The sequence below is a fragment of the Pelobates fuscus genome, chromosome 5, assembly GCF_036172605.1.
Source record: "Pelobates fuscus isolate aPelFus1 chromosome 5, aPelFus1.pri, whole genome shotgun sequence".
Lineage (NCBI taxonomy): Eukaryota > Metazoa > Chordata > Amphibia > Anura > Pelobatidae > Pelobates > Pelobates fuscus.
Genome location: NC_086321.1, coordinates 169,216,115 through 169,242,958, shown reverse-complemented (window position 1 = coordinate 169,242,958; position 26,844 = coordinate 169,216,115). Strand labels below are relative to the sequence as shown.

Sequence of the window (26,844 nt, the reverse complement as noted above, 5' to 3'; positions counted from 1 at the left end):
GAGGTCTCTTGGACCGTGCCCGGACTCAGGATCAAGGTTGCGGAACCTTGGACCATTCCATGAGCGATACGCATGACCAAAGAGGCGTCCATTCCAAAGTTGCCATGCTGGGCGAAGGGTGCGTGGAGTGAACTCCCGCCCTATCCCCACGCTACATGCTCCCAATGCACATGTTGCCTGTGGACACTTCGAGACGGAGGGCGCTCATCCCCTCAGAGAGCGGCTCGGCGTGGACGATTGGTTCTCTCCCTCAACTAGACATGAGAAACCCACATGGATTTCACCATCAACATGGACATATTGAATCTGACTCACTACCAGGCAACCCAGTTTCTGGTCTTTCATAGAATATTCGGTCCAGGCGGTGCTCCGCCTCCCGAGGACCAAGATGTCAGTCTTCAAGGAAAATACCAGGCATATGCTCCGCAACCCGCGGGTCACACTTAGGGGCCCAACCTGGTCGATTGACCGGTTGTTATTCGCCATCGAGGCCATACCTCCAGGATCCGCTACTATCAGCCGCTCCAACATGACGCTTTCTCGGGTTTTCGGCCTGGTACGACCGAATCATGTGACCTCGGACAAAGCTCATCTAAAACTTAATTGATGACTCCGACATAGGGGGACCTGGCCTACCTAGGAGTTTCGGACCCTAACCAACTTCGGCCTGGACTCTGGAGTCCGGAGGAGGGACCTCTTCGTGCCAACTGCATGGAACTACCTGCAGGTTTGTTCAACATTCACAGCTTTCCCAGGGGAAGTAGTACTGCTCGCTACCTTCCGGCGTGGACTTATCACTGGTTGCCCACTACGGACTGCAGTCGGATCTCGCGTAGGATCGCGATCTATAGCGTCTGGACAAGTATTCGTCATTTGTGACAGAATGTCTGCGGGACAAGACACTCATGTGGCGAGCGGCTTCACCCGACCATGGAGAGACCCCAATGATTGGTTGCCTCACCCTCTGGAGTCTTGAGTACGGGCATGATTAAATTCGGTGCGAACCGCCATACGGAGCGGTTCTCCAGCTGGCTGCCGAACCCTCGGCGAGGCACGCGTTTTCCAAGCGTGGTCTGCTTCGAGGCGTACGCATCCCCTTTACCTCCAGGATACTTTGGGCTTTGCTTCAGACCGAATTCCTGGGAGTGTTGTTTCGCCTGGCCACACCACTTCGGAGGAGTCCTCCATGCTTTCCCCTTTTTGAGTTTGCCATGGGAAAGCAATCTACGACTCCCTGTCTCTTAATGTCCTGTGTGGGTTCCACAGGGGTAGCCTGCCACGACTGGTGTCTGGAGAGATGTTTGGGTCCCTAGGGCGGTCTTTATTATGGCTGTCCCCATTGTCTTGCTGAGTTGCCCTCTCAGGGTAGGATCGTATGGGGCCATTCACGTCCTATGTCAGCTAGTGGACGACTCGTGCGTTTTCTCAAGATTCTGGCATTGGTAAGAATCTCTTGGTCTGCAGTCTACCAAGAGGTGCATACCTTACGGGAGCCCTATCTCTCGCTATTCCTCAATTCTAGTGGTATCGTGTGTTCTGCATTTCCTTGAGAAATGACCTGATGACAAGGACTTGCCTTGCATCAGTTTTTCCGCTTACGGTTTTCCCCAGTACATCTTGTATTTCATGGCGTTCTGACGTCATGGTATCGATGTAGTGTCTTCTTCCTTCTTGCCGTTCAGTACATCGGTTTCTGCTCCACACATATTTCATTTCTATTTGTCCTCTGTGTTGTACCCCTATTCTCCGGATAGGCCACAGTTATGACAGGTTGTACACGACCATGTAGATCCAGGATCTGGTTCTTTCGTCCATCTACTCATGGACAGCTGTTGATTTCTGCGTACAGACGTTTTGGACTGTTTCTGCATCTTCGCTCGCCCGTTGGATTTGGTGGATCCTCTCATTGGCTGACCTTGAGAGTTCCTCTGGGACACTTTTTGGTTCGGGTGCTGTCACCTCAACAACTTTGGAAGCTGTTGGGTCCCTTCTGCATTTTCTCTACACCGCTGCTTGGTTTAGGAATGGGTTTTTCCATTCTCCTTTTATTTCAGTCCTCTATCTCATATTGCTTCTGGTTTTACTATTTGGGCGTTAAAATTACAAATATGAAGCCTCCTGTCCTGCCATAAAATTAGGGATTATTCTAGCCTCGGTGAGGGAATAATCTAAATTTTATTTAAGACAGGAGGCAAATATTTCCCTCCCCTTTTTTACGTTCCCTCCCTGGATTTGGGTCTTATTCTATTATAATTAATTGGGGATATTTTTATGTTTTGTGACTGTATGGTTTTACATAATAAAGGTTATTTCTATTATTCAGTGATGATTGTCCGTGTGCATTTTATTCATCATGTTTGTGTTGTAATTATGTTTCGTCAATGCCTTTTAGTTTAGGTACATACTAGATACTAGGTCTTCATAAGATCTGTAGACTTTGTTTATTCATCAGGTATTATGATGTTCAAGTGATATTGTATGGATATGACATCTTGCCTTGACAGTTTACTTTCACAATGTTTTCCTTTTTCTTGCAGTGTAATCTGTTTTCTCTCTGGGCTTGACGATTGTTTCTCTGGATGTGTCTGCTACAAGGTGGATTCGTTGGTTTCCTTGCTCTCCTGCTCGACCTCATCAAAGAAAAAGGAAGTGCCTGCTTAGGGGTTTTATACTACTGTTGCTTTGTTCTGATTGGTTGTTTTGAAAAGTTCTGTTAACTGTTTCTTTGCTGCTGGAGGTTTCAGTAAAGAAAGAAGGTAAAGCAAATATTCTCCTCCTGTCTTTAATACAATTTAGATTATTCCCTCACCGAGGCTAGAATAATCCCTAATTAGTAATAAATACAGAATTGATCACCAACAGACAAGGCTACTAACTAAACTCCAAAGTGCACCAAATAAAATCTGAATTACAAAGTTCTGGTTAAAATAGCCAAACTATGGCAGAGTTGGAGATATACAGGTGATACTCGAAAAATTAGAATATCATGCAAAAGTTCATTTATTTCAGTAATGCAATGTAAAAGGGGAAACTAATATATGAGATAGACGCATTACATGCAAAGCAAGATAGTTCAAACCGTGATTTGTGCGATGATTATGGCTTATGTTTTTTTTTGCAATTCAGCCATTTTAGCTTTATTTTTTGGAGTTGAATGAAGAGCCCCAAAACCAAGGCTCAACAAATTTCAGATGACATGTTGACCTGGCAACTAGGAATTTTGGCCTGGCGTCTCGGTGTTTGTCAGCCGTTCAGCACTGACCACACCACCCTTCCCCCTAGGCACAAGGCTGTACGGAATGGACGCTGGCGAGGGAGCCGGTATATGATGTCACTCTCGCAACGGCTCTATTAAACAGTGTGCGAGGGAGCAGAGCAAGAAGAGCTTGAAGATTACAGGATACGAGCAGTTCCACTGGATCCTAAAGAAAGGATCCATGATCCACTCCAGCTCTCTCAAAGGTAGGGAGACTGGGTGGACATAAATTAAAATAAAACAAATAATTTGGAAATGTGTTTCTGTCAGTGAGTGGCCGTGAGTAACTGCCACTATAGTTGTTACCACTGGGGGATCCAACGGGGACAATTGCCCCTCCCCCCTTCCAGTGTCTTGCTCTCCCCTGACAGTCCTGCTGGGTGCCTGCAAGGACCGAAGGGGAGATCAGTGATGTCCCTTACCGGTCCACAGGCACTTTGCCAGTAGCCGACAAGGGAGGGAGAGCTCAGCCTGCAACTCCTCTGAGTCCTCCTCTCGCAAGCACAGAGCATTGCCACGGTTACCACGGCAATGCTCCGGTTCTCGAAAGAGTGAACTCTAGCCCAGGAGCTGCAGGCTACAGTTCACTCTCACCACTAGGACCACCACGGATTACCCACTGGATCACCAGGAATTGCAGGAAATATCCCCCCTCCCTCAGCAAAGGTAAGAAGGGAGGGGGGGGGGGTATAATGTATTTCTATTTTAAATGATCAGTGTAGGGTCAGGAACACAAACATGTATTCCTGACCCTATAGTGTTAACACCACCATCTAGCCCTGCTGGGCCCCTCATACCTCCATAAATATAGCAAAATCTTACTTTATTCAAGCCTGAAGCTGTAACTCTGCATGCTGTTAGACTCAGAAAAAAAACAGTGTGCTGACATCATCAGAAGTGGTAGTCTGATCCAATCACAGTGCTTCTCCATAGGATTGTCTGAGACTGACAAAGAGGCAGATAAGGGGCAGAGCCAGCATGATTCAAACACATCCCTGGCCAATCAGCATCTCCTCACAGAGATGAATTGAATCAATGAATCTCTATGAAGAAAGTTCAGTGTCTGCATGCAGAGGGAGAAGATACTGAATGTTTGGATGCATTTTAGGCAGCCATGACCCAGGAAGGATCTCTAACAGTCATCTAAGGAGTAGCCTTTGAAGTTAGCACTAGGCTGTAATGTAAACACTGCATTTACTCTGAAAAGACAGTGTTTACAGCAAAAAGCCTGAAGGCGATGATTCTACTCACAGAACAAATTCAATAAGCTGTAGTTGTTCTGGTGACTATAGTGTCCCTTTTATAATTTAAAAAAACAAAAATGTATAGATTTATCTACCCCCAAATAACTCCCCACACACAAACTGCCCTCCAATACACACACACACACACACACACTGCCCCAATACACAAACACCGCTGCCCCCAGTACACACACACACTACTCCCCAATATATACACACATACTGCCCCCAATACACACACACATACTGACTTCCCCAAAACACTCACACACACTGTCCCCAATAAACACACACACTGCACCAATACACACACACTACTGCCCCTATTTCCTACTACTGTCCCTATTCCATGGGAGGGCACCATGGCACAGAGAGCTGTAGTGGTTATTGTGCCTTGATTGTTTCTTTAAAGGAACTCTATAGTCACCTAAATTACTTTAGCTAAATAAAGCAGTTTTAGTGTATAGATCATTGCCCTGCAATTTCACTGCTCAATTTACTGTCATTTAGGAGTTAAATCACTTTGTTTCTGTTTATGCAGCCCTAGCCACACCTCCCCTGACTATGATTGACAGAGCCTGCATGAAAAAAAAAACTGGTTTCACTTTCAAACAGATGTAATTTACCTTAAATAATTGTATATCAATCTCTAAATTGAACTTTAATCACATACAGGAGGCTCTTGCAGGGTCTAGCAAGCTATTAACTTAGCAGGGTATAAGAAAATCTTAATTAAACAGAACTTGCAATAAAGAAAGCCTAAATAGGGCTCTCTTTACAGGAAGTGTTTATGGAAGGCTGTGCAAGTCACATGCAGGGAGGTGTGACTAGGGTTCATAAACAAAGGGATTTAACTCCTAAATGGAAGAGGATTGAGCAGTGAGGCTGCAGGGGCATGTTCTATATACCATAACTGCTTCCTTAAGCTAAAGTTGTTCAGGTGACTATAGTGTCCCTTTAAATAATCTACCAGTGCCCCTCCCTAGATTATGTTCTGGATCCGCCTCTGGTTGTTACTAGGCAGTAATGTACACAGTGCAATTTCTCTGAAAAGGCATTGTTTATATTATAAAGACTGCAGGGACACAGGTGGGGCATTTTTCTGAGACGCCCAACACTTGCATGTGACAGCATTTGTGAAAGTGCACTTACTGAATGTGCCTTAATGTACTTTGGTTGGATAAACTGTGCTTTTAAACAATGATAACTTAAAGAGGCCCCCTTTGAACAATGGTAAGCCAGGCGATGCATTGAAATACTGTGTTAACTTAGATAAAGCTATACAGACACTTCTCCCTTCCCGACCGGGTTCCGTTCCTACGACCCGGTTGTAGAACGAATTGGTCGGTAAGTGAGGAGTTAAGGGATTCCCTGTTCTGATGCGTTCGTTTATGTTCAGGGAAACTTCCCCGAACATAGATATGCGCACCAGAGCAGGGAGTGCCCACGATGGCTCGCACTTCCGCCTGGTCGTAAGTGCGAGCCGTCGTAAAACAGGTAGGCCACTAAATGAGAGCACTAGTGGGTCTAATGATATCAATCAAAGTAGAAAACCATTTATTCTTTAGTTGCATAATATGTGATCAAGGGTTCAGTCTCAGAAGTGACTTTTATCAAGATATCTGAGAATGACATGTTGATTACATTATATGGTTTATTAAAAGATAAACTACATCTCAAGGAGATTGATATAAGACCAGGAGCAAAATAACAGCTCTGTAATATATATAATAGATATACGCACATATACATATAATACTGATTAAAGCCCAGCCAATTGTCACCCAAAATACACAAATAGCTCTTTGAGGGTTTGGTAAAATAAATCAAAATGGTAGATTATTTATTGCGTAGATATTTTGGTCTGGTAGTAAAGTCTGTAAAGTCTGTGTAGAAAGATAACATACTATTTAATATTTGTATGTATGCATGTATGATTGTTGGAGTAGTATTCATGGTTTATTACATATAATAAAAAACAAAAATTCATGTTTACTTTAAGTCAAAATTGGTTATAATTATCATTGTTTGAGTGATATATCATAACTTGCGTATCCAGTGTAGTAATACTGTAGTGTAAATAATACTGGCCCTTCAAGATAACGTCCTGGCATTATAGGATTTGGATAGGGATTCATTCTTGATGTAGATCACTTCGACAGTTAGTCATAAGAGGACACAGTCTGTTTTAAAGTCCTGCGTGAATTGATTGGATCTCAATCCATCGTTGTCTCTACCTTCGTCTGATGGGCTTGTAGACACACACCGCCAAAATGATCATTGCAATTAACAATATGCTTAGAATGCTTCCCAGCAATACTGAAATACAGAAACATAAGTAATGTTACAAAATAATCCTGCTGAATATTAAAATGTAGTTAAAAAAAAACTTGAGTCATATTTGGGACCACAATATTTAGTCATACCAACACTCTGGAAATGCGAGTGGATATGGCAATGCCCTTTGAAAAATAATAAAGTTATTAGAAAATTAAAAAAACGTCTCCCCCCTCCCCCCTAAAAAAAGGAAACAACACCAGTTTCCTTTTTCCATTCAATTTCACATCCCTGCAGCCTAGGCAGGTGATTTATGTACCAGCCCAACCCAAATCCCATGCATATTGGTTAACATTACCCAGCACAGCTCATATCTGATTAATAATATATACCCCTCTGAGGTGGGGCATTAATGTGGAGCAAAATGATTTCCAAATGCATGAGGGGTGGATAACTAACTGTCCAATGATAATCATAGCAATGAAAGGTATATAAGTATATGGGTGGAAACATCTTACACAGCACATCTGTGACTTCAAAAGCTTTATGTTTATTTAGTATTTTTCGTTCTTTCCATCAAATCGTGTCTCAGAAAATGCTAGAAGCATTTTGGGTTAATTTTGTTTTAACCCTGTTAAACCTAGCTCCCAGCCTGCCTTTTGTTGACATATTGAACCTGTTTCCATGTTGCTATATGATGGCCAGCAGCCCCCCAGCCCCTGCTCTTCTGACAGATCCACCCATAGAGCATCTCCAGACCATGCAAGCTACCTGCTCCCCGTCATGTACTGCGCTACTGCATGTGTGAGAACCCAGTAATGCTCCTCACATCACCACCAGCCAGCCACACGTGTACCATGTCCAGTCCCCCCTCCCCCAGCCCACCCGGGGGTATCACACTATCATAGCTCTCACCCATGTTCTGTTTGAGCAGCACGACATAGGGTCTGAACTGAGCCGGGGTGACATCCGCCTGGGCCTGGGACTCGGCCACACACATCGCCAGGGAGAGCAGCACCAGCTCCATCACCATGCCTGGGCCCCAAGTCCACCTCCTCCTCCTCCTTCCTGCACCATCAGCAGCAACAGAGAGCAGGGAGGAGGAGAGCTGTAACCTGACTGGGAGGAGACTGGACCTGCCTGCTGATTGGGGTGATACCCATAGCATCTCAGTGGGGTGATACAGCCTTCTTAATGGGGGGAAAGGGATGGGATGGAGGGGTGGGAGGGGTGTACATACATGCAGCCTTGTAATGGGGTGATGACACCTTCCTTTTAATGTATGTATGTGATGTGAGATATAAATAATTGTCTCAGAGGAGAATTTACACAATAATATATACCTCCCAGGTGTCCCTATTTAGGAGGGACAGTCCCTTTTTGGGGGCTCAAATTACTCTGTCCATCTTTTTTAACCTAATGTCCCTCTTTTCTAGGAGCTCCATATTGATGGTGTGCGGTGGAGTGTATAACAGAGCTCCATAACAATATTACTCACACTAAACTATCCTAAAAGGGTTAAACCAACCTACATGACCACTCCTGCTTACAGAAACGGTCATGGAGCAAGGAATCTGTATGAGCAGTGCTTCAGCTTGAAACCTGTATATACAGAATAATCTGCACTTTTGTGTCTGGGGCTAGTAGCATCCCCTGCAGATGTGACTGAGGCAGCCCAGAACTTTGTTCCAGGCAGCTTAATGTTAATTACGTCTGTTGTCAGCGCAAACTGCAAGGGGAAGATTTCATGTCCCCGGCCCCTGCCTCATTCCATTTCTTAATATTTGTCTGTTTTGGGGGGGTTTATCTGTAATTCCCTCAGCCACTTACTCCCTCACAAGCCCTTCCCTCCCATATCAGAGCACACACCAGCGCTCTGAACTGATGAGAATGGTCCAATCAATTCTTCTCTATGGCAAGCATTTCATTGGACCTCAGAGAGACAGGTTGAGGAAGAGCATCGCCCGGTGCTGGATTACAGGTTAGAGCTATCTCTATTTTACAGAGCTTTCAACAGTAATAATAAGGGAAGGGGACCAATGAAACATGTGCACAGGAGGGCACTGTAAAGTAAAAGGAAGAACGATAAATAAGGATTGGCGTAACCCTTTAACCTGCAATAAATCTGTTTAACCCCTTAAGGACACATAACATGTGTGACATGTCATGATTCCCTTTTATTCCAGATGTTTGGTCCTTGAGGGGTTAAATAGGATACATTGTTCTTATTCTAAATGACATTTAAATTTTAAGAAATGTTATTACTAAGTCTTCTAAAATTACTCAGAACAGCCCCACCCCTATCCATACCCCTCACTCACACTCCTAAAATGCAAGTGTCTCTCTTTGTCCATTTGAAATGCTGGAATGTTGGGAGGTATGCGGTAGATAATGCCATCTGATATAAGGTCTTTCACGAAATAGTATGTCAAGGAGACTTCACCTAGGCTAAACTAGCAGATCTGGAAACACGGACAAATAACTTCTACCAACTAGTGCACAGTAAAGTTAATTTTCACAGAAGGTGATAGAATCCTATGCGATGCAATATACAATTAGAAGTGACAGCGTTGTACAGCCCAAATGTAAGGTTGTAGATACAATATTCAATTATTCACCTCTTCATGACAGATGGCATGCTTGAACTGTCATCGGATTTGACTAATCCACGTGTCCTGAAGGGGTTAAATCCTGTAAGGAACATTAGCCCCCAGTGGGTACTATTTGTCATGGTAAAATAGAGCACATTTTTTATATTTCAATTCTGATTTATGGCTTTTCATAAATCAGGGCATATCTTGTCTTTGAACTTCAAATTGCTTGGCTCTGCAATTCTTTCTTCCAAATAACCCCTGGGCTTCCCTTGATTGAATAAGCATTTGGGGACAATTTTTTTCTAAAAAAAAATAAATAGATTTTCTAAACATGCCATTCACTTTTTTGGTATTTTAATCTTTCTTATCTTTTTTTTTTTATTTTTTATTAAATAATCAGCATTCCAAAACAAAATTCCGTATTAGAAAACTGTAATACACAATAATATTTTTAACTGTATATGACTATGTAATAAAAAATAATTTCATAGATGCCTCACTCTGCCCAGTCCCATCCAATCTAAGTCCTTTTTTCGCTGAGCTTGTTTTTAGAGTATATTCCTTGTTGGTTTTTCTTATTTGTTTGATGTGAACTTTTTTATTAAGGCAACAGCTGGATACAATATAGTTTCTTTCCCCTCTTTGTTTCTCTTTTTTTTCTGGTCACTTATCAACTTTTACATCTTTAATGTACTCATATACACACACATGTCCTGTTACATTGATGCTGCTGCATCTCGTAGAACTTTTTTTTTTGTCAATCAGTGTTTGATGAGGATTTATAGATGGCAAAGTAGTAAGGTACACTAATAAGGGATTACAAGGTTGGGTAGGGTAATATATGCAAACAAGGCAACATGTACAAATAACAGCAGAGTCCAGAGTGGAAGAACATGGAAAGAGAACATTTTACACATGTCAACTGGCATTAAGGGAGTGGGAGAGTGTTGGACATGACGAAGCAAGAAAAGAGGGGAAGGAGAAATAAAGGAGGGAGGATGAGGCAAAAGTGCGAAGGGAGAGAAAGAAAAAAGGTAGGGATTGGAGAAATAAAGGGTTGGGGGAGGTAGCCCCACACAAGGGAACACAAATATCTCATGGAGGGTCTCATGACAGATTCTCCAACCTGGCCATGTAAGAGAGCCAGGGGAGCAGGGCCGGATTAACATAGGGGCTGATGGAGCTGCAGCTCCAGGCCCAGGCCCATGGAATAGGCCCATTGTAAAAAAAAAAAAAAAGTTTTTTTTTTTTACAGACTACTCTTAGGTTTACCACCTGACTGGTATTTTAAGGCACAACTGGTATTGGAGGCTGCCTGGCCATGACGGTACTGCAGTAATACCGGCAATACAAATGCCGTATAAACGGCGATTACTCTGCAATACCAGCACCGGCCAGTAGGGGTCACTGTGTGTGGAGAGAGGCAGGGATAGGAAGTTACAGCATCTCGTTTGAGAAAGCCCCAAGAGGCGGGGCGAAACGCGTCACGTGACCACGGCATTTGACGCACACGGAAGTGACTGGGAAACATCTACCGGCAAGAGGCACCTCGAAACAGGAGTGAACAGGAGCAGAGACTCACGTTTTTAACATCTATCCCTGTTTCTGATCGATTTGGTGTGGTGAGCTTGCGGCTGGACTGACCCATTTTTATGTTTTATTACTTGGAATTCATTATTATACCAATAAATTTTTGCGTCTATAACAGTGGTCACTAAGAACTTTTTCTGCGGATCCCACGTACCCAAGGGGCTGATCCTCCCTGGGCATGATAGCCGTGAGTGGGGCTTATACCACTCTACTTTTGTGAGTTTTTTATCTATAGGGATTTTATATATATGTGTTTTATATTGTATATTTTTACTTTAATGCACTAGGAGTACCTCCTATTGTCCCCCCTCCCTGTTTTTTGTCTCCCTCATTACAGTACCCAGCCACCAACATTGACAGGCTATAAGGCTATAAGTATATGTGTGTCAGTGATTTGGGTGCACATATTTGTCTTTTGGGTCTCTGTTTTAAACACTATTTTACATTTGGAGAGTCACTGGATGATTTTATAGGTGTCTCTATATAAATTTCTCAGCGCACTAGCACTTTTCTCTTTTCTGTATTACGTGGTACCTCTTTACCAGGGTACATTGCTGGTGCTGCTTATTTTATTGTATTGGTATATAATATCATATATAATATTTTAATATATTTTTTTGTCTAGTAGGTTGAATCTTGCGCCAATTTATCTTATTTGTATACAGCATCTCCCTGCCTCTCTCTTCTCACTGATCCGTGAGAGTCCAGACAGCAGCTCCCAGCCTGCAGAGACAGACTACAGCTCAGGTATGTGAAGGATGGGGGAAAGGCAGCAGGGAGACATGTGGACACATTTCTCTCAGTGTCCCCATATCTCTCAGTGTCCCCATGACTCCCAGCCAGTGTCTGTGTCCCCATATCTCCCAGTGTCCCTATGTCTCCCAGCCAGTGTCTCAGTGTCCCCATGTCTTCCAGTGTCCCTGTGTCTCCCAACCAGTGTCTCAGTGTCCCCATGTCTCCCAGTGTCTGTGTCCCCATGTCTCTGTGTCCTTAGTGTCCCAATGTCTCCCAGTGTCCCCAAATGTCTCAGTGTCCCCATGTCTATGTCCACAAGTGCCCCATGTCTCCCAGTGTCCTCAAGTGTCTGTGTCCCCATGCCTCCCAGCCAGTGTCCCTAGTGTCTGTGTCCCTATGTCTTTCAGTGTCCCTAGTGTCTTAATTTCCCCAAATGTCTGTGTCACCATGGCTCCCAGTGTCCCCTAGTCTCCCAGTATCTGTGTCCCCATGTCTCTGTGTCCCCTTGTCTCTGTGTCCCCATGTCTCTCAGTGTCCCCTTGTCTCTCAGTGTCCCCATGTCTCTCAATGTCCCCATGTCTCCCAGTGTCCCCATGACTCCCAACCACTGTCCCCATGTCTCCCAGTGTCCCTATGTTTCCCAGCCAGTGTCCATAGTGTCTCAGTGTTCCCATGTCTCTCAGTGTCTGTGTCCCCATGTCTCTATGTCCTTAGTGTCCCCATGTCTCCCAGTGTCCCCAAATGTCTGTGTCCCCATGTCTATGTCCACAAGTGCCCCATGTCTCCCAGTGTCCCCATGTCTCTGTGTCCCCATGTCTCTCAATGTCCCCATGACTCCCAGCTAGTGTCTGTGTCCCCATGTCTCCCAGTGTCCCTATGTCTCCCAGCCAGTGTCCCAGTGTCCCCATGTCTCCCAGTGTCTGTGTCCCCATGTCTCTGTGTCCTTAGTGTCCCCAAATATCTCAATGTCATCATGCCTCCCAGTGTCCCCATGTCTGTATTCACAAGTGCCCCCATGTCTCTCAGTGTCCCCTAGTATCCTAGTGACACAGGACACACTAAGACATGGGGACACTGGGAGAAATGGGGACACAGACACTGGGAGACTAGGGGACTGGGCGACATGGGGACATTGGCACTGTGATACATAGGGACACTGATGCCAGGCTGGCCTTCCAATTCTTTGGACAGACATGCCCCCTTTCTGGGCATGTTTGCCCCTTTTGGCAGTTCTGGTCACGTGATTCGCGTCAGTGGTGCACCCTTTTACCCCGCCCATGGACACTGCTGTTATGGGGTATGGATTTACTTGAAAGATGAAAGCATTAATTAGATAAAGAGATTAGCATAGAGTATGTGTTTTCTTATAGCTGCATCCTTTGAGTTTCCCTCCAACACCAACTCCATCAGATACATGACTCTTGGGAGGTATGACTGTTTTAGTATTTTTGGTCGATAAGTTTCTGTAATTAGGCCCCATCATAATTGTCAGCACCAGGCCCACTGGGGTCTTAATCTGGCCCTGCAGGGGAGCCATGTTGCATTGAATTTATCCATCCTGTTAAGTAGAGAACCCATAGGGTGCCCTCAGAGGCACATTAGATTCAATATTAGGAGATATACCTTTGTGGAATTTTCCCCTTTTCCTCTATACCTTTGAAACCGTGTAATTTAACAAACTGGACAGTATTACATTCATGTACATTTGCATACTTAGTTTACTTCCAGGATCCTAGTGAGATATTCATGTTGTTAAACCATGTTTGTCCCCTATTATAGAGGACTGTACTTTCCATTTGACTGTTTTTATTCATTTTTGTTAGTCTCTCATATTTTTCTGATATTCAAGATATTGATTAAAAGTTAAGTTTTATCTTATAGACTCACATTCAGAGCACACAATTTCTGGTAGATTTTTTCTTTTGTTTTTTTCAACTTTGCAAAACAGTATTTTAATCTGCACGTGAGCCAAACTTTAAAGATTGAGGCTGATAAAAGGATGTTGGTGAAGAGACTAAGAATCTGAGTCTGGCCTACCCAAACTGTAGCTAGAAATGAGCCACTGGACTCTTCTAAATCAAGGTTAATCCAAAGGGCACAGGAAGGGAGTACATGCCAATTGATAGATAGGTTGCCTCATAGTATTTTGTGCCAGAGGGAAGACCTGTACCCCCTTGTTTTGGAAGGTACAATTATTCCAAGTGGAGGCATGGAGCTTTTTGTCTCCATACGTATGTGTGTATGACAAAGGTCATGGATGAAAAGAAAGAGTAGTGAATATCTATCTGTATGGTTTGTAGAAGATATTTTATCCTGGGAAGGATGTTCATTTGATTGCATGTATCTCTCCAAACCAGGATGTATATTGTGAGTTCCAATAATGAAGGGAAGTTGGAAAATTGAGTCTGTAGAGTCGAGAAGGGTCTGGATGTGCCCATCTACCCAAGCACTTCATACTCTCCCTACACCACCTGAATGGTAAACTGTCTCACTGGGTGGAATCGAGATGTTAAGACTCTCTCATGGAACCTTTTGTTATTATTTGCTTGAAAGCATGAAATTGTCTAGTCCAACAGTTGAACAACTACAACAAACTAAGCACTGTCACATATTTGTAATCCAATTACTTCCAGAAAAGAGCACATCTGTAAAAAACAGAAAAGTCATCTGAATAATTGATCATTTTAAAAATGATGTGTGAAAAAAAAAGTTTTACCTGACAAAGGGGTATTGGGAATTGAGCCGCTGACTGCTGGGAGGGGGATCCACTTGACAATTAAGCTTGGGACTGAAATAATGCACTCATGCCAATGTCTAGTTAACATTCATTCTATATCGTTTATGAAAGTAAAATTTTCATATTGGCAGCAGTTAACTAGGTAGAAAGATACTGTGCAGATTCTTAGACCTAATTGATAGGTTTGTGTGTTCTCACCAGCACTTACTCATAGTTTTAATCAATTAATTGTCAGAACAATATTTAAATGGGAAAATTAGCGCTGGTGAGTGTGAAACACTAGCAGGCTAATGTCCTCTGGATCAGCACATTGATACACTACCACGCTGGCCATTGCCACCACTCAACATCATTAAAGCAAACTGTTTTTCACTTCAGCAATATTTTTGATTGTGCCTCACCCAAATGAGTTACAGGAACACTCCAACTACCATAACCACTACAGCACACTTTAGTGATTATGATGCCACTGGTGCCCTGGTGCCACACATTGTAATTCAAAGCATTTAGACAAGTATGACTTCTTACCTGGGATACGCTAGTCTCCACTTCCCACCTCCACTACTACCGGAAGCACCAAAGCAAGAACATCCATTAGCTTGCCTGTGCTAACCCCTGCAGTACATGGCTAGCTCATTGCCCTAGAGTGTCAGCTGATTGCTCTTAGCCAATGAGCAAAGTTTAACTCAGATACAAAGCTGGAAGTAGTGGAGGTGGGGACCCAAATAACACAATGCTTGGATATTGTGGATAAACTTGACCTCAAACTAGAAGCATTGTTTGTCCTTCTCCTGCAAATGGATCTAGTCACCTGCAGGACTCGAAGCAGTAGCTATAAGAATTGGTATCAATCCTAATGTCTCTAATATATTTGTTATATCAGTAGTGTAACATTTCACTTTCCTAATGAAATGGAAATGGTCAATGTGTCAGGATCCCGCAGGCGGCTGCGAGGGGAGGCTGCAGTCTGCTCGCGGCACTCACCCTCCAGCTGTCCGCGGTCCCCTTCCTGGCGTGCGCTCGGTGGGCGGCATCCTCCCAGCCACGGATGCCGCCCGCGTCTTCCTCTACGTCCCCCAGCGGCAGCGGGAGACCGCCCATTTTAATAAACGCCGGGGTCAGCCACCTGGCCCGGCATTAAAGGCACAGTGCCTCAATCACAGTGGGAGGTCTAGATATCTCCCACGTGTGATTGTTAATTCTGATTGGAAATTATCCAATCAGAATTAACCTATGGATTTAAATACTTACCTTTCCTGTTCCTCTCTGCCCTGTTGTGGTCTTTGCTTGCTTGTATTGCTACTGAATTGGTGTTACTCTCTGGTTACGTACTCTGGCTTGTTTATCTGACTTTGTGACTTTCTCTTACCCTTTGACCTCGGCTTGTCTCTCGTTATTCTGTCTTCTGGTTCCCCTTACTCGGCTTGTCTCCTGTCTATTCTTTGTGTGCTTAGCCCGGCCACTCTAAGGTCCGGTACTGCACCTTTTCTGTGTGTGTTTTAGCGTGTTTGGATCCCGGAATCGTGACATTACAACAGGGCCAAAATGGAACAGTTATTGGTTAATCAGGAAGCTAGAATGGATGGTTTAGACCACCGTATGGACCAATTTGCTCAGGCTTTACCAACCATACTGGCTCGTACTGCTCACTTGCAGCCTGGTGTCCAAGAAGCAGTTACTACAACGCCAGTACCTGTTCCTGCTCATGTAGTGCATATGATGACGCCACCACTGCTTTATAATGGTGATCCGGCATTATGTCGTGGTTCCTCAACCAAATTGGTATCCATTTGGTGATGAATCCTCGTTCCTATCCCACTGATAGAACTAAGATTGCTTTCCTTATTAACCATCTTTCCGGGAGAGCTTTAGCATGGGCTAATCCCATATGGGAGAATACGTCCCCTACCTTCTTTGCTGAGTTTTTGACAACCTTTAAACGTACTTTCGATCTACCCGGTAGGGCTGCTTCTGCTGGCAAAGCTCTGCTTAGGGTTCGACAAGGGAACAGATCGGTAGCGGATTACACTATTGAATTCCGCACTTTAGCAGCTGAAGTGGTTTGGTATAATGACGCTCTCGTAACAGCATTCCAGGAGGGTTTGGCCACTTACATCCTGGATTAAATAGCGTCGAGGGAATTGCCTGTCCTTCTGGGTGATCTTATTGATTATATCATCCGTATTGATAATCGTATTAGAGAGAGACGTAGTCAGAGGCGTATGAATACACAGGTGGTACCTGCTTTGACCAATACTGCGCTACTAGCATTACCCCCTTCTAACCAACCTCCCACTGAACCCATGCAATTGGGTGCTACTGGGTTAACTGAGGTTGAAAAATCATATCAAAGAAGGGAAGGGTTATGCTTTTACTGTGGGAAAAGGTGACATCTTCTAAGAACCTGCCCTGAATTGCAGGGAAAACTTCAGCACCTAAGGCCTAAAGAGGGGTCGGCCTCGGGTGTTATGTCCTTTTCCCCTCATGTCCCCATTGCTAGACCGTTTATTACGGTTACCCTTTTAGTTAGGAATACTACTGTGACTACCAAAGCCTTGATAGATTCAGAGGCTGCTGACAATCTTATGGATGAGAGTTTTGCTAAAACCGCATCTTTGACTCTGATCCAAAAGGTTACTCCCTTGGCCGTGGAGGCCATAGACGGTAGACCACTGGAAAAACCTCTGGCGACCCATGAGACCCAAGAACTGGTTATGTCTGTGGGTGCCTTGCACAAAGAAAGGTCGTCCTTTCAAATAATCGACTCTCCTACAGCCTCTATCGTTTTGGGCTTCCCCTGGTTGGTTAAACACAACCCAATGATTGATTGGGGTTGTTTGGAGATTCTCTCCTGGGGGAAATCTTGTCAAAGAGCTTGTATGACCCGTGTTTGTCCTGTTAGCTTGCTTAATGTGCCCACAGCCAAACCACTTTCTGTTTCTGTCCCTCCTGTGTATGCAGACCTAGCAAAGGTCTTTGAAAAAAGGGAGGCAGATAAACTGCCCCCGCACCGTGAATATGATTGTGCCATAAACCTCTTACCGGGTACTATGCCACCTAGGGGTAAGGTATATCCTCTTTCCGAAAAAGAGAACCAGGTCATGGAGGAGTACATACAGGATGCCGTAAGTAAAGGTTTTATCAGAAGGTCCTCCTCTCCTGCTGGGGCTGGTTTCTTTTTCGTTGCCAAAAAGGAGGGTGACCTAAGGCCATGTATAGACTACAGGGGTCTGAACAATATAACGGTGAAAAACGCCTACCCTATTGTAGCGGAGGGCAGGTATTAAAGACCACGATCTCCGCTGGTTCCACGAGTAAATCCACAGTCAGCGCTGAAAAGTAAGGCAAGTCCCCAAATCCTCCCAATAACCGGACGAAACACAGTTTGGGAGTCAACTAAGTTTATTCACAAGCTGGCATATTTAAGCAGTTCCCCATGCAAGGGGTTTCCTTACAGATAATTCAGGGGATTTCTCCCAACATGCATTGTTCTTTTCCCAACAGGCATTGCTGCACGAGAAGGATACTCCCACTAAAATGGACGATTAAGTGGATTATCCCCTCGTGCAGCAGAACCGACAATTTACTTTAAAATACATATTTTCCACAATATTCGGTACTTTGAGATGACCGAACGTTCGGTAGATAGCTGGGGTCGGAGCGCACCTTTCGTGAGAATACCGCTCTGATCCCAGCTGAATTGACCGAACGCCGCACAAATCTAGCTTCACATAGAAGTTCCCCTCACTCTGTCGAACATATCTAGGGGAACGATTCTACCGAAAACCGGGCTCCCGAATGGCTTGGAAGTGCAGCGGTGTTCGCATCATCGAGTAGCCGTTTTTAGTTCCAGGCACTCGACGACCAAACACCGCTGCCAAATAGACGAATCCAAGATGGCCGACCGCCGCATGGTCGGTAGTCGAACGACGGCCACCCAGAATAGTCTATAATTACTGATTGCAACATTGTTGCAATCGGTTAACAAGCGCCACACGACCATAAGTGTGTGATCTACCAGGGGGGCCCTTATTCGTTCGGCGAACGGCTTAGATTGCCGCTGTTCGCCGAACGAAGTACCTGTATGCTGGTAGCTTACGGCTGCCAGCATGCGAATCAACATAACATAACACATACACAGCAAATATACATGGCACATATTACAGCCTCCAGACAACCTTCCCATATTATAGTTCAATAGTGGCTAGGTTTGCCACAATGCTCCCCCAGAATCAAGCCGGCATACACAGTCTGATCCCAACGGATCGGCTTGGGGAGGTCCGGGAAAGTACTCACAGATCACTTTTCAAGTTCAGTTTGTCTAGATAACTCGTCGGCGTTACCGTTTTGCTTCCCTGGGCGATAGTGTATTGTAAAGTCAAAGGGCTGCAGCGCCAAACTCCAGCGCAGCAGCCGGCCGTTGTCTCCTGCTACACGATTAAGCCACACCAACGGGTTGTGATCTGTGAGTAGGGAGAAAGGTTGTCCATACAAATAGGGCTGTAATTTCTTAAGGGCCCACACCACGGCCAGGCACTCCATCTCAATGGCGGCGTAGCTTACTTCTCGTGGTAATAGCTTTCGGCTCAAGTATGCTACGGGGTGTTCGCCGCCATCAGTTCCAACTTGGCTCAGCACTGCCCCCAATCCAAACATTGAAGCGTCTGTGTGAACAAGAAATCGTTTAGTTGGATCAGGAGCAGCAAGTACGGGAGCATTAATTAGTGCAGTTTTTAGTTGTTGGAATGCCTGTTCACACTCTGGGGCCCAGACAACCAGTCGAGGAAGATTCTTACGGGTCAAGTCAGTCAGGGGTTTGGCCAGGGCGCTATAATTGGGTACAAACTTTCTATAGTACCCGGCGGTACCCAGAAATGCTAACACCTGGGTTTTCGTTCTAGGGGTCGGCCATTTAGCTACCGCTTCCACTTTAGCTGGTTCGGGTTTCTGTCGCCCGCTTCCCACCCGGTGGCCCAAGTACTGCACCTCTGCCATCCCTATATGACATTTACTGGGTTTCAGCGTCAACCCTGCCTCTCCAATGCGATCTAGTATGGCCCCTATGTGTTGTAGATGCTCGGCCCAGGTCTGACTGAATATAGCTATATCGTCTAAGTAGGCACAGGCGTATTCCTGAAATCCATCCAGTAGCCGATCTACCATCCGCTGAAACTGTCGCCGGAGCGTTTTTCATCCCGAATGGCATGACTCGAAATTGATACAAGCCAAACGGGGTGACAAACGCCGACTTAGGGATGGCATCCTTGGCTAGCGGAATCTGCCAGTATCCCTTACATAGATCTATAGTAGTGAGATACTGACCCCGTGCCATCTTATCCAGCAACTCGTCTATCCGGGGCATCGGATAGGCATCAGACACCGTTTTGTCATTTAGCCTCCGGTAGTCGACACAGAAACGTGTCGTGCCGTCCTTTTTGGGTACCAGCACTACCGGCGATGCCCAGGGGCTATCGGAATGTTCGATCACCCCTAGCTGCAACATTTCCGCTATTTCCTTTTCCATGTGAGTCCTGACTGCTTCAGGAACGCGGTACGGAGTCTGCCGCATGGGTAGCTGTCCTGGGGTTTCAACTCGGTGGGTGGCTAGCGGGGTGTACCCCGGCAAATTGGAGAAGGTAGCCCCTTTAGCTACGATCAGCTCTTGTACCTGGGCACGCTCCTGTGGGCTTAGCCGCTCCCCCAGCTGAACCCCCTTGGAGGGCTCGATCTGTTCCTCCTGTTCCAACAGGTCAGGTAGGGGTAAATTCTCCTGATCCTCCGAGGCTGAGGCGCATATCGCCGCCACGTCCTCCGTCCTCTCATGGTAGGGTTTGAGCATGTTCACATGGAGCATGCGTCTCTTCCCTACCCCTGAGCAGGGGCCAATCACGTAGGTGGTGTCACACTTCTGTTCCATCACCTGGTATGGGCCTTGCCAGATGGCCTGCAGCTTGTCTGTGCGGACAGGTTTTAAAATCAAAACCTTCTGCCCCACCTGAAAGCTGCGGTCTCCCTTATCGTACCAACGGCGCTGGCGTTGCTGGGCCGCCTGGAGGTTGGTGCATACTTCCTGAGTCAGCGCCTCCAGACGGTCCCGGAATTCCAGTACGTAGGATACAATAGGGGTTCCATCTGGGCTACTCTCTCCCTCCCAATGCTCTCTAATGAGATCTAGCGGTCCCCGCACCCTTCTCCCGAACAGCAATTCAAAAGGGGAAAATCCTGTGGACTCTTGGGGTACCTCTCTATAAGCGAAAAGTAAATGGGGTAGAAAACGCTCCCAGTCTCGGTGTGCCTCTCCAAACGTACGGAGCATTTGTTTTAGCGTACCGTTAAATCTCTCGCATAAGCCATTGGACTGGGGATGGTAGGCGGAATTTATTATGGGCTTAATGCCACATACTCTCCATAGTTGCTGGGTGACCTCGGCGGTGAATTGGGTGCCCCTATCGGATATTATTTCTTGGGGAAACCCCACCCGGGAGAATTCGAGATAGCTACGGCCTCGGGGTATCGGGTGGCATAGTCCACTACAGTTAAGATGTACTTTTTACCGGAGGGACTGGGTTTGGATAGTGGCCCCACTATGTCAACGGCCACCCTACTGAACGGTTCGGAAATAATCGGGAGGGGACATAATTTCGCTTTGTGGCGGTCACCTCGTTTACCTACTCGCTGACATATATCACAGGACGTGCAGTATTGTCTCACATCTTTAGAAATCCCTGGCCAGAAAAATGCATGTGTCAATCTATATCGGGTACGGGTCATTCCTAGATGTCCGGATAAGGGAATATCGTGAGCAATCTTAAGTAGCTCGGGACGGTACTTCTGGGGAACCACTAACTGTTTGGTGGTCACTGTGGCTGACCCCCCCACTCCCCGTTCTGCAGTGCGGTATAGTAGCCCCTTTTCCCACGTATACCGCTCCCCCTCTGTCCCCGCTTGTTCAGTGCGTACCCTGTCTCTATACACCTGTAATGTGGGATCGGCTTTTACCTCGGCTTCAAACTTAGCTGGGGTATCCCAGGACATACGTGTCGGGTGAGGGTCTTGGTCTCTTACCTGAGCCTCAGAGTGTGTAGGTGGAGCCGTGGTGCGGGCTTGTTGCTGGGTGGTGACTGGCTGTGCTTCTTGGTAGGGAGCTTGTGGGACAAAAGCAGATGTCATCTGGCCCAGGTCATTCCCCAGTACCACATCGGCAGGTAGGTTTTGCATGAGACCTACTTCCACAACCCCCTCCCCCACGCCCCAATTCAAATGTACTTTAGCAGTGGGCAAACGGTACACTGCTCCCCCTGCTACCCTCACGGCCACTGATCCACCGTGGCTTGGCTCGCTTGTATCCACCCTTTGGATGCTTGGTCCAGCTTGTGTGCCCACTCGGCATGTGAGTCTTTCTCTGGTTTCTTCAGGTCTCTAAATTTCCGCCGGTATGCCTCTGGAGTGATGGCATACCTTTCTAGTATCGCTCGCTTTACTTTCTCATAGTCTTTGCTGTCCTCGCTGGGTACAGCGCGGTATGCGTCGGCTGCCCGCCCTGCTAGTTTACTTGCCAGCAGGGGGACCCACGTGGGCCGTGCCAAGTCATGTAAATCGCACAGTCTCTCAAAATCTTGTAAAAACCCATCGATTTCCTCCTTTTCCTCGCAGAATACTTTAAATGCTTGATAAGGAACTTTGGGTTTTACCTGGCTGTGGGATGACTCCGTCGTGGTCCCTGCTCTAGATGCTGCATACTGTGGGCTGTGTGCCATCACGTACTCCTGCACATTCGCCATTACTAAGTTCAACATGTCCACTGATATCGGCTGTGGTAAAAATGCCAGCCTGGTCCTCATTTCTCTCTCGTAGAGAGTTTCTTCCATGACTGCTGGGGGTGTAGCGCTGCGGGCTTGGTCTCCCTCCATCAGCTCGGCAATTAGTACAGCCTTAGGTTTTCTGCTGGCTACTTTACCCCTGGCTTCCAGTAGTTCCTTTAGTGTCTGTCTCTTTAATTTAGAATAATCCGTCTCCATTCACTTCGGTAGTCGGTTCTTTCGTTGGATTCTGCTTGCCATTCCCTTTTCCTCATTCGGCAGTTACAATTTGCACGAATTGCGCTCTTTCGGCTGTAAGGTCGGATCCCACCGCTGCCACTAATTGTAGCGGAGGGCAGGTATTAAAGACCACGATCTCCGCTGGTTCCACGAGTAAATCCACAGTCAGCGCTGAAAAGTAAGGCAAGTCCCCAAATCCTCCCAATAACCGGACGAAACACAGTTTGGGAGTCAACTAAACTCAGTTTATTCACAAGCTGGCATATTTAAGCAGTTCCCCATGCAAGGGGTTTCCTTACAGATAATTCAGGGGATTTCTCCCAACATGCATTGTTCTTTTCCAACAGGCATTGCTGCACGAGAAGGATACTCCCACTAAAATGGACGATTAAGTGGATTATCCCCTCGTGCAGCAGAACCGACAATTTACTTTAAAATACATATTTTCCACAATATTCGGTACTTTGAGGTGACCGAACGTTCGGTAGATAGCTGGGGTCGGAGCGCACCTTTCGTGAGAATACCGCTCTGATCCCAGCTGAATTGACCGAACGCCGCACAAATCTAGCTTCACATAGAAGTTCCCCTCACTCTGTCGAACATATCTAGGGGAACGATTCTACCGAAAACCGGGCTCCCGAATGGCTTGGAAGTGCAGCGGTGTTCGCATCATCGAGTAGCCGTTTTTAGTTCCAGGCACTCGACGACCAAACACCGCTGCCAAATAGACGAATCCAAGATGGCCGACCGCCGCATGGTCGGTAGTCGAACGACGGCCACCCAGAATAGTCTATAATTACCGATTGCAACATTGTTGCAATCGGTTAACAAGCGCCACACGACCATAAGTGTGTGATCTACCAGGGGGGCCCTTATTCGTTCGGTGAACGGCTTAGATCGCCGCTGTTCGCCGAACGAAGTACCTGTATGCTGGTAGCTTACGGCTGCCAGCATGCGAATCAACATAACATAACACATACACAGCAAATATACATGGCACATATTACAGCCTCCAGACAACCTTCCCATATTATAGTTCAATAGTGGCTAGGTTTGCCACACCTATCCCCCTCATCACTGAGTTGTTCGATCGTGTTAAAGGTTCTAAGTACTTTACTAAATTAGACCTCAGGGGGCTTATAACCTTGTCCGTATAAAGGAGAATGACGAGTGGAAGACAGCGTTCAATATGCGTAGTGGGCATTACGAATATCTGGTCATGCCTTTTGGACTGTGTAATGCTCCTGCTGTGTTTCAGGACCTCATAAATGATGTCCTTAGGGATCTATTGCATGTCTGTGCCGTGGTGTACCTTGACGACATACTTGTATATTCTCCTGATTTGAAGTCACACCATAATCATGTTAGGAGGGTGCTTAAAAAGTTATTACAGAACGGACTTTATTGTAAATTAGAAAAATGTTTGTTCGATCAGACCTCTGTGCAATTCCTAGGATATATAATTTCCGAACAGGGTTTCAGTATGGATCCTGCCAAACTGGAAGCCATACTGTCCTGGCCACTTCCCCAAGAATCCCTGAGGAAGTCATCTAGACGAAACGCGTCGGATTACACTATTTGGGGGACTTACTTTGTATGCTGTCGTTACCACCGTCGGAGTGGATTACATGCTTTTTTATTTGGACCCTGTTGTAAGTGCATTGAATAATAAATTCTGTCAAGTTTTATTTACATCTGCACTATTATTTGGTCTCTTTTACCTTACAAGGAAAAATAGAAGATTGTGTTTCATATATTCTGAAGATTTTTTCTGACTGAGGATGATGGGCTTGATTATCACTGCAATCTTGTGAGTTCCACATTATCATCCTGCGTGTCCTCTATGTTTATTCTGTAATACACTATGTGCGATTTATTTATTTATTTATTTCTGGTTTTGCATCCCTACTTATTTATTTGTTACATGATCCAGAAAAGAATTACGATGTTGGGAACAGGGAACTATTAGCTATTGTGTTAGCTTTTAAGGAATGGAGGTATTTATTAGAGGGTTCTAGACACAAAATTATGGTTATAACAGATCATAAGAACCTCTCCTATATAGCTGATGCTAGAAGGTTGTCCGCCCGGCAGGCTAGATGGTCTCTATTTCTTTCGCGCTTCCAATACGTTATTACCTATAGACCTGGTTGCCGTAATGCCAAAGCTGACGCTATCTCTCGACAGTATGAACCTTTAGAATTTGTTAACCCGACTCCTGAACCTATTGTGCCTGCGTCTCAGATAATAGCTGCTACCCGTTTGGTTGTTTCGTCTCCTTTCCTTGATAATATTAAGACATACCAAACCCAAGCACCCCCTGAGACGCCTGTTGGTAAACTATACGTTAAAGTAAATGACAGAAAAAAGTTGTTTTTATTTCACACCGCCAAAACTGCTAGTCATCTGGGGGTTACCAAGACTTATAAGGGCCTCCTTCAACAGTTCTGGTGGCCTTCACTTAAGCGAGACGTAGTGGATTTTGTACAGGCTTGTTGGGTCTGTACGCAGTGTAAGTCTCCTAATGTGAGACCCCCGGGTCTACTGATGCCTCTATCTGTACCCAAGAAACCATGGACCCACTTATCCATGGATTTTATTGTAGACCTTCCTCCTTCTGATGGTCAGACAGTGATATTGACTGTGATGGATAGGTTCTCTAAAATGGCGCACTTTATTCCGCTTAAGAAACTGCCTTCTGCGGTTCAGCTTGCTCAGGTGTTTGTCAAGGAAGTGTTCCGCTTGCATGGGGTACCTCAGGATATCGTATCTGACAGGGGCCCTCAATTTGTCTCTCGGTTTTGGAGGGGCTTTTGTGCTGAGATGGGGGTCTCCTTGTTGTTCACTTCCTCCTATCACCCGCAATCTAATGGTGCAGCCGAACGTGCTAATCAGTCTGTGGAATTGTATTTGCGCTGCTTCACTAATGCGCACCAGGACGACTGGTCTCGCCTCCTTCGGTGGGCTGAATTTGCCAGGAATACGGTGTCTCATTCGTCTACTGGCTTAAGTCCTATTGAGGTTGCTTATGGGTTTCAGCCTTCTGTCCTTCCTGGTGCGTTCTCCGACAAGGGAATGCCCGCCTTGGACCAGCACCTCGCTTCTTTGCGGAAGATGTGGGATCAGGTCCATATTGCGCTGTCTCGTTCAGAAGCTGCTCAGAAGAAGTTTGCTGATCGCCGTAGGGGTGCGGCCCCTTCTTATGCTCCGGGTGATAGGGTATGGTTGTCCTCCAGGAACCTCCATCTCAAGGTTCCCTCGATGAAGTTTGCTCCCAGATTTCTTGGTCCCTACAAGGTGTTACGTAGGATTAACCCCGTTTCCTACTCCCTGGACTTGCCTCCTTCCATGTGTATTCCGAACACGTTTCACGTCTCGCTTTTGAAGCCTGTGTAACCGGTTCTCTTGTCCCTTCGGACTGCCCGTTTCCCCTCGCACTGTCTCTAGTGACGTGTACGAAGTGGCTGCCCTTCTCGACTCTCGTGTTTCTAGGGGTCGGCTGCAATATCTGGTGGATTGGAAGGGTTACGGCCCTGAGGAGCGGTCTTGGGTTTCAAGCTCTGATTTGCACGCTCCCTCTTTGGTCCGCTCCTTTCATGCCCGGTTTCCTTTGAAGCCTTCTGCTTCCCGCCCTCTGGGCGGTCTTCGAGGGGGGGGGTAATGTCAGGATCCCGCGGGTGGCTGCTAGGGGAGGCTGCAGTCCGCTCGCGACACTCACCCTCCAGCCGTCCGCGGTCCCCTTCCTGGCGTGCGCTCGGCGGGCGGCATCCTCCCAGCAACGGATGCCGCCCGCGTCTTCCTCTACGTCCCCCAGCGGCAGCATGCATGACGCTGCACGCTGGGAGACCGCCCATTTTAATAAACGCCGGGGTCAGCCACCTGGCCCGGCATTAAAGGCACAGTGCCTCAATCACAGTGGGAGGTCTAGATATCTCCCACGTGTGATTGTTAATTCTGATTGGAAATTATCCAATCAGAATTAACCTATGGATTTAAATACTTACCTTTCCTGTTCCTCTCTGCCCTGTTGTGGTCTTTGCTTGCTTGTATTGCTACTGAATTGGTGTTACTCTCTGGTTACGTACTCTGGCTTGTTTATCTGACTTTGTGACTTTCTCTTACCCTTTGACCTCGGCTTGTCTCTCGTTATTCTGTCTTCTGGTTCCCCTTACTCGGCTTGTCTCCTGTCTATTCTTTGTGTGCTTAGCCCGGCCACTCTAAGGTCCGGTACTGCACCTTTTCTGTGTGTGTGTTAGCGTGTTTGGTTCCCGGAATCATGACACAATGAGTCGACTGATTCATTCAATTCACCCATCCCTTATTTAGTGCATAGACAGAGAAAATCCAGAAATAGTTAATAACCACGTATCAA

At 46.0% G+C, this 26,844-nt stretch overlaps 1 protein-coding gene across 1 annotated transcript; it reads right to left on the bottom strand.

Annotated features, from left to right (window-relative positions):
* Positions 1-6,312: 6,312 nt before the first annotated feature.
* On the bottom strand, positions 6,313-7,914 carry C5H12orf76 (chromosome 5 C12orf76 homolog). The gene is made up of 2 exons (XM_063457074.1): positions 7,693-7,914; positions 6,313-6,819 (listed from the first exon to the last, which is right to left on the bottom strand). Exons 1-2 carry the CDS (start codon positions 7,808-7,810, stop codon positions 6,734-6,736), a joined length of 204 nt encoding a protein of 67 aa, XP_063313144.1. The 5' UTR covers positions 7,811-7,914; the 3' UTR covers positions 6,313-6,733.
* Between the last annotated feature and the right edge of the window lie 18,930 nt (positions 7,915-26,844).

Excerpts from the sequence above, each read along its gene's own strand:
- C5H12orf76 (XM_063457074.1), bottom strand. The coding sequence starts at position 7,810 with ATGGTGATGGAGCTGGTGCTGCTCTCCCTGGCGATGTGTGTGGCCGAG. Across the intron at positions 6,820-7,692 it reads GCTGCTCAAACAGAACATGG|TATTGCTGGGAAGCATTCTA; the intron begins GTGAGAGCTATG and ends TCTGTATTTCAG.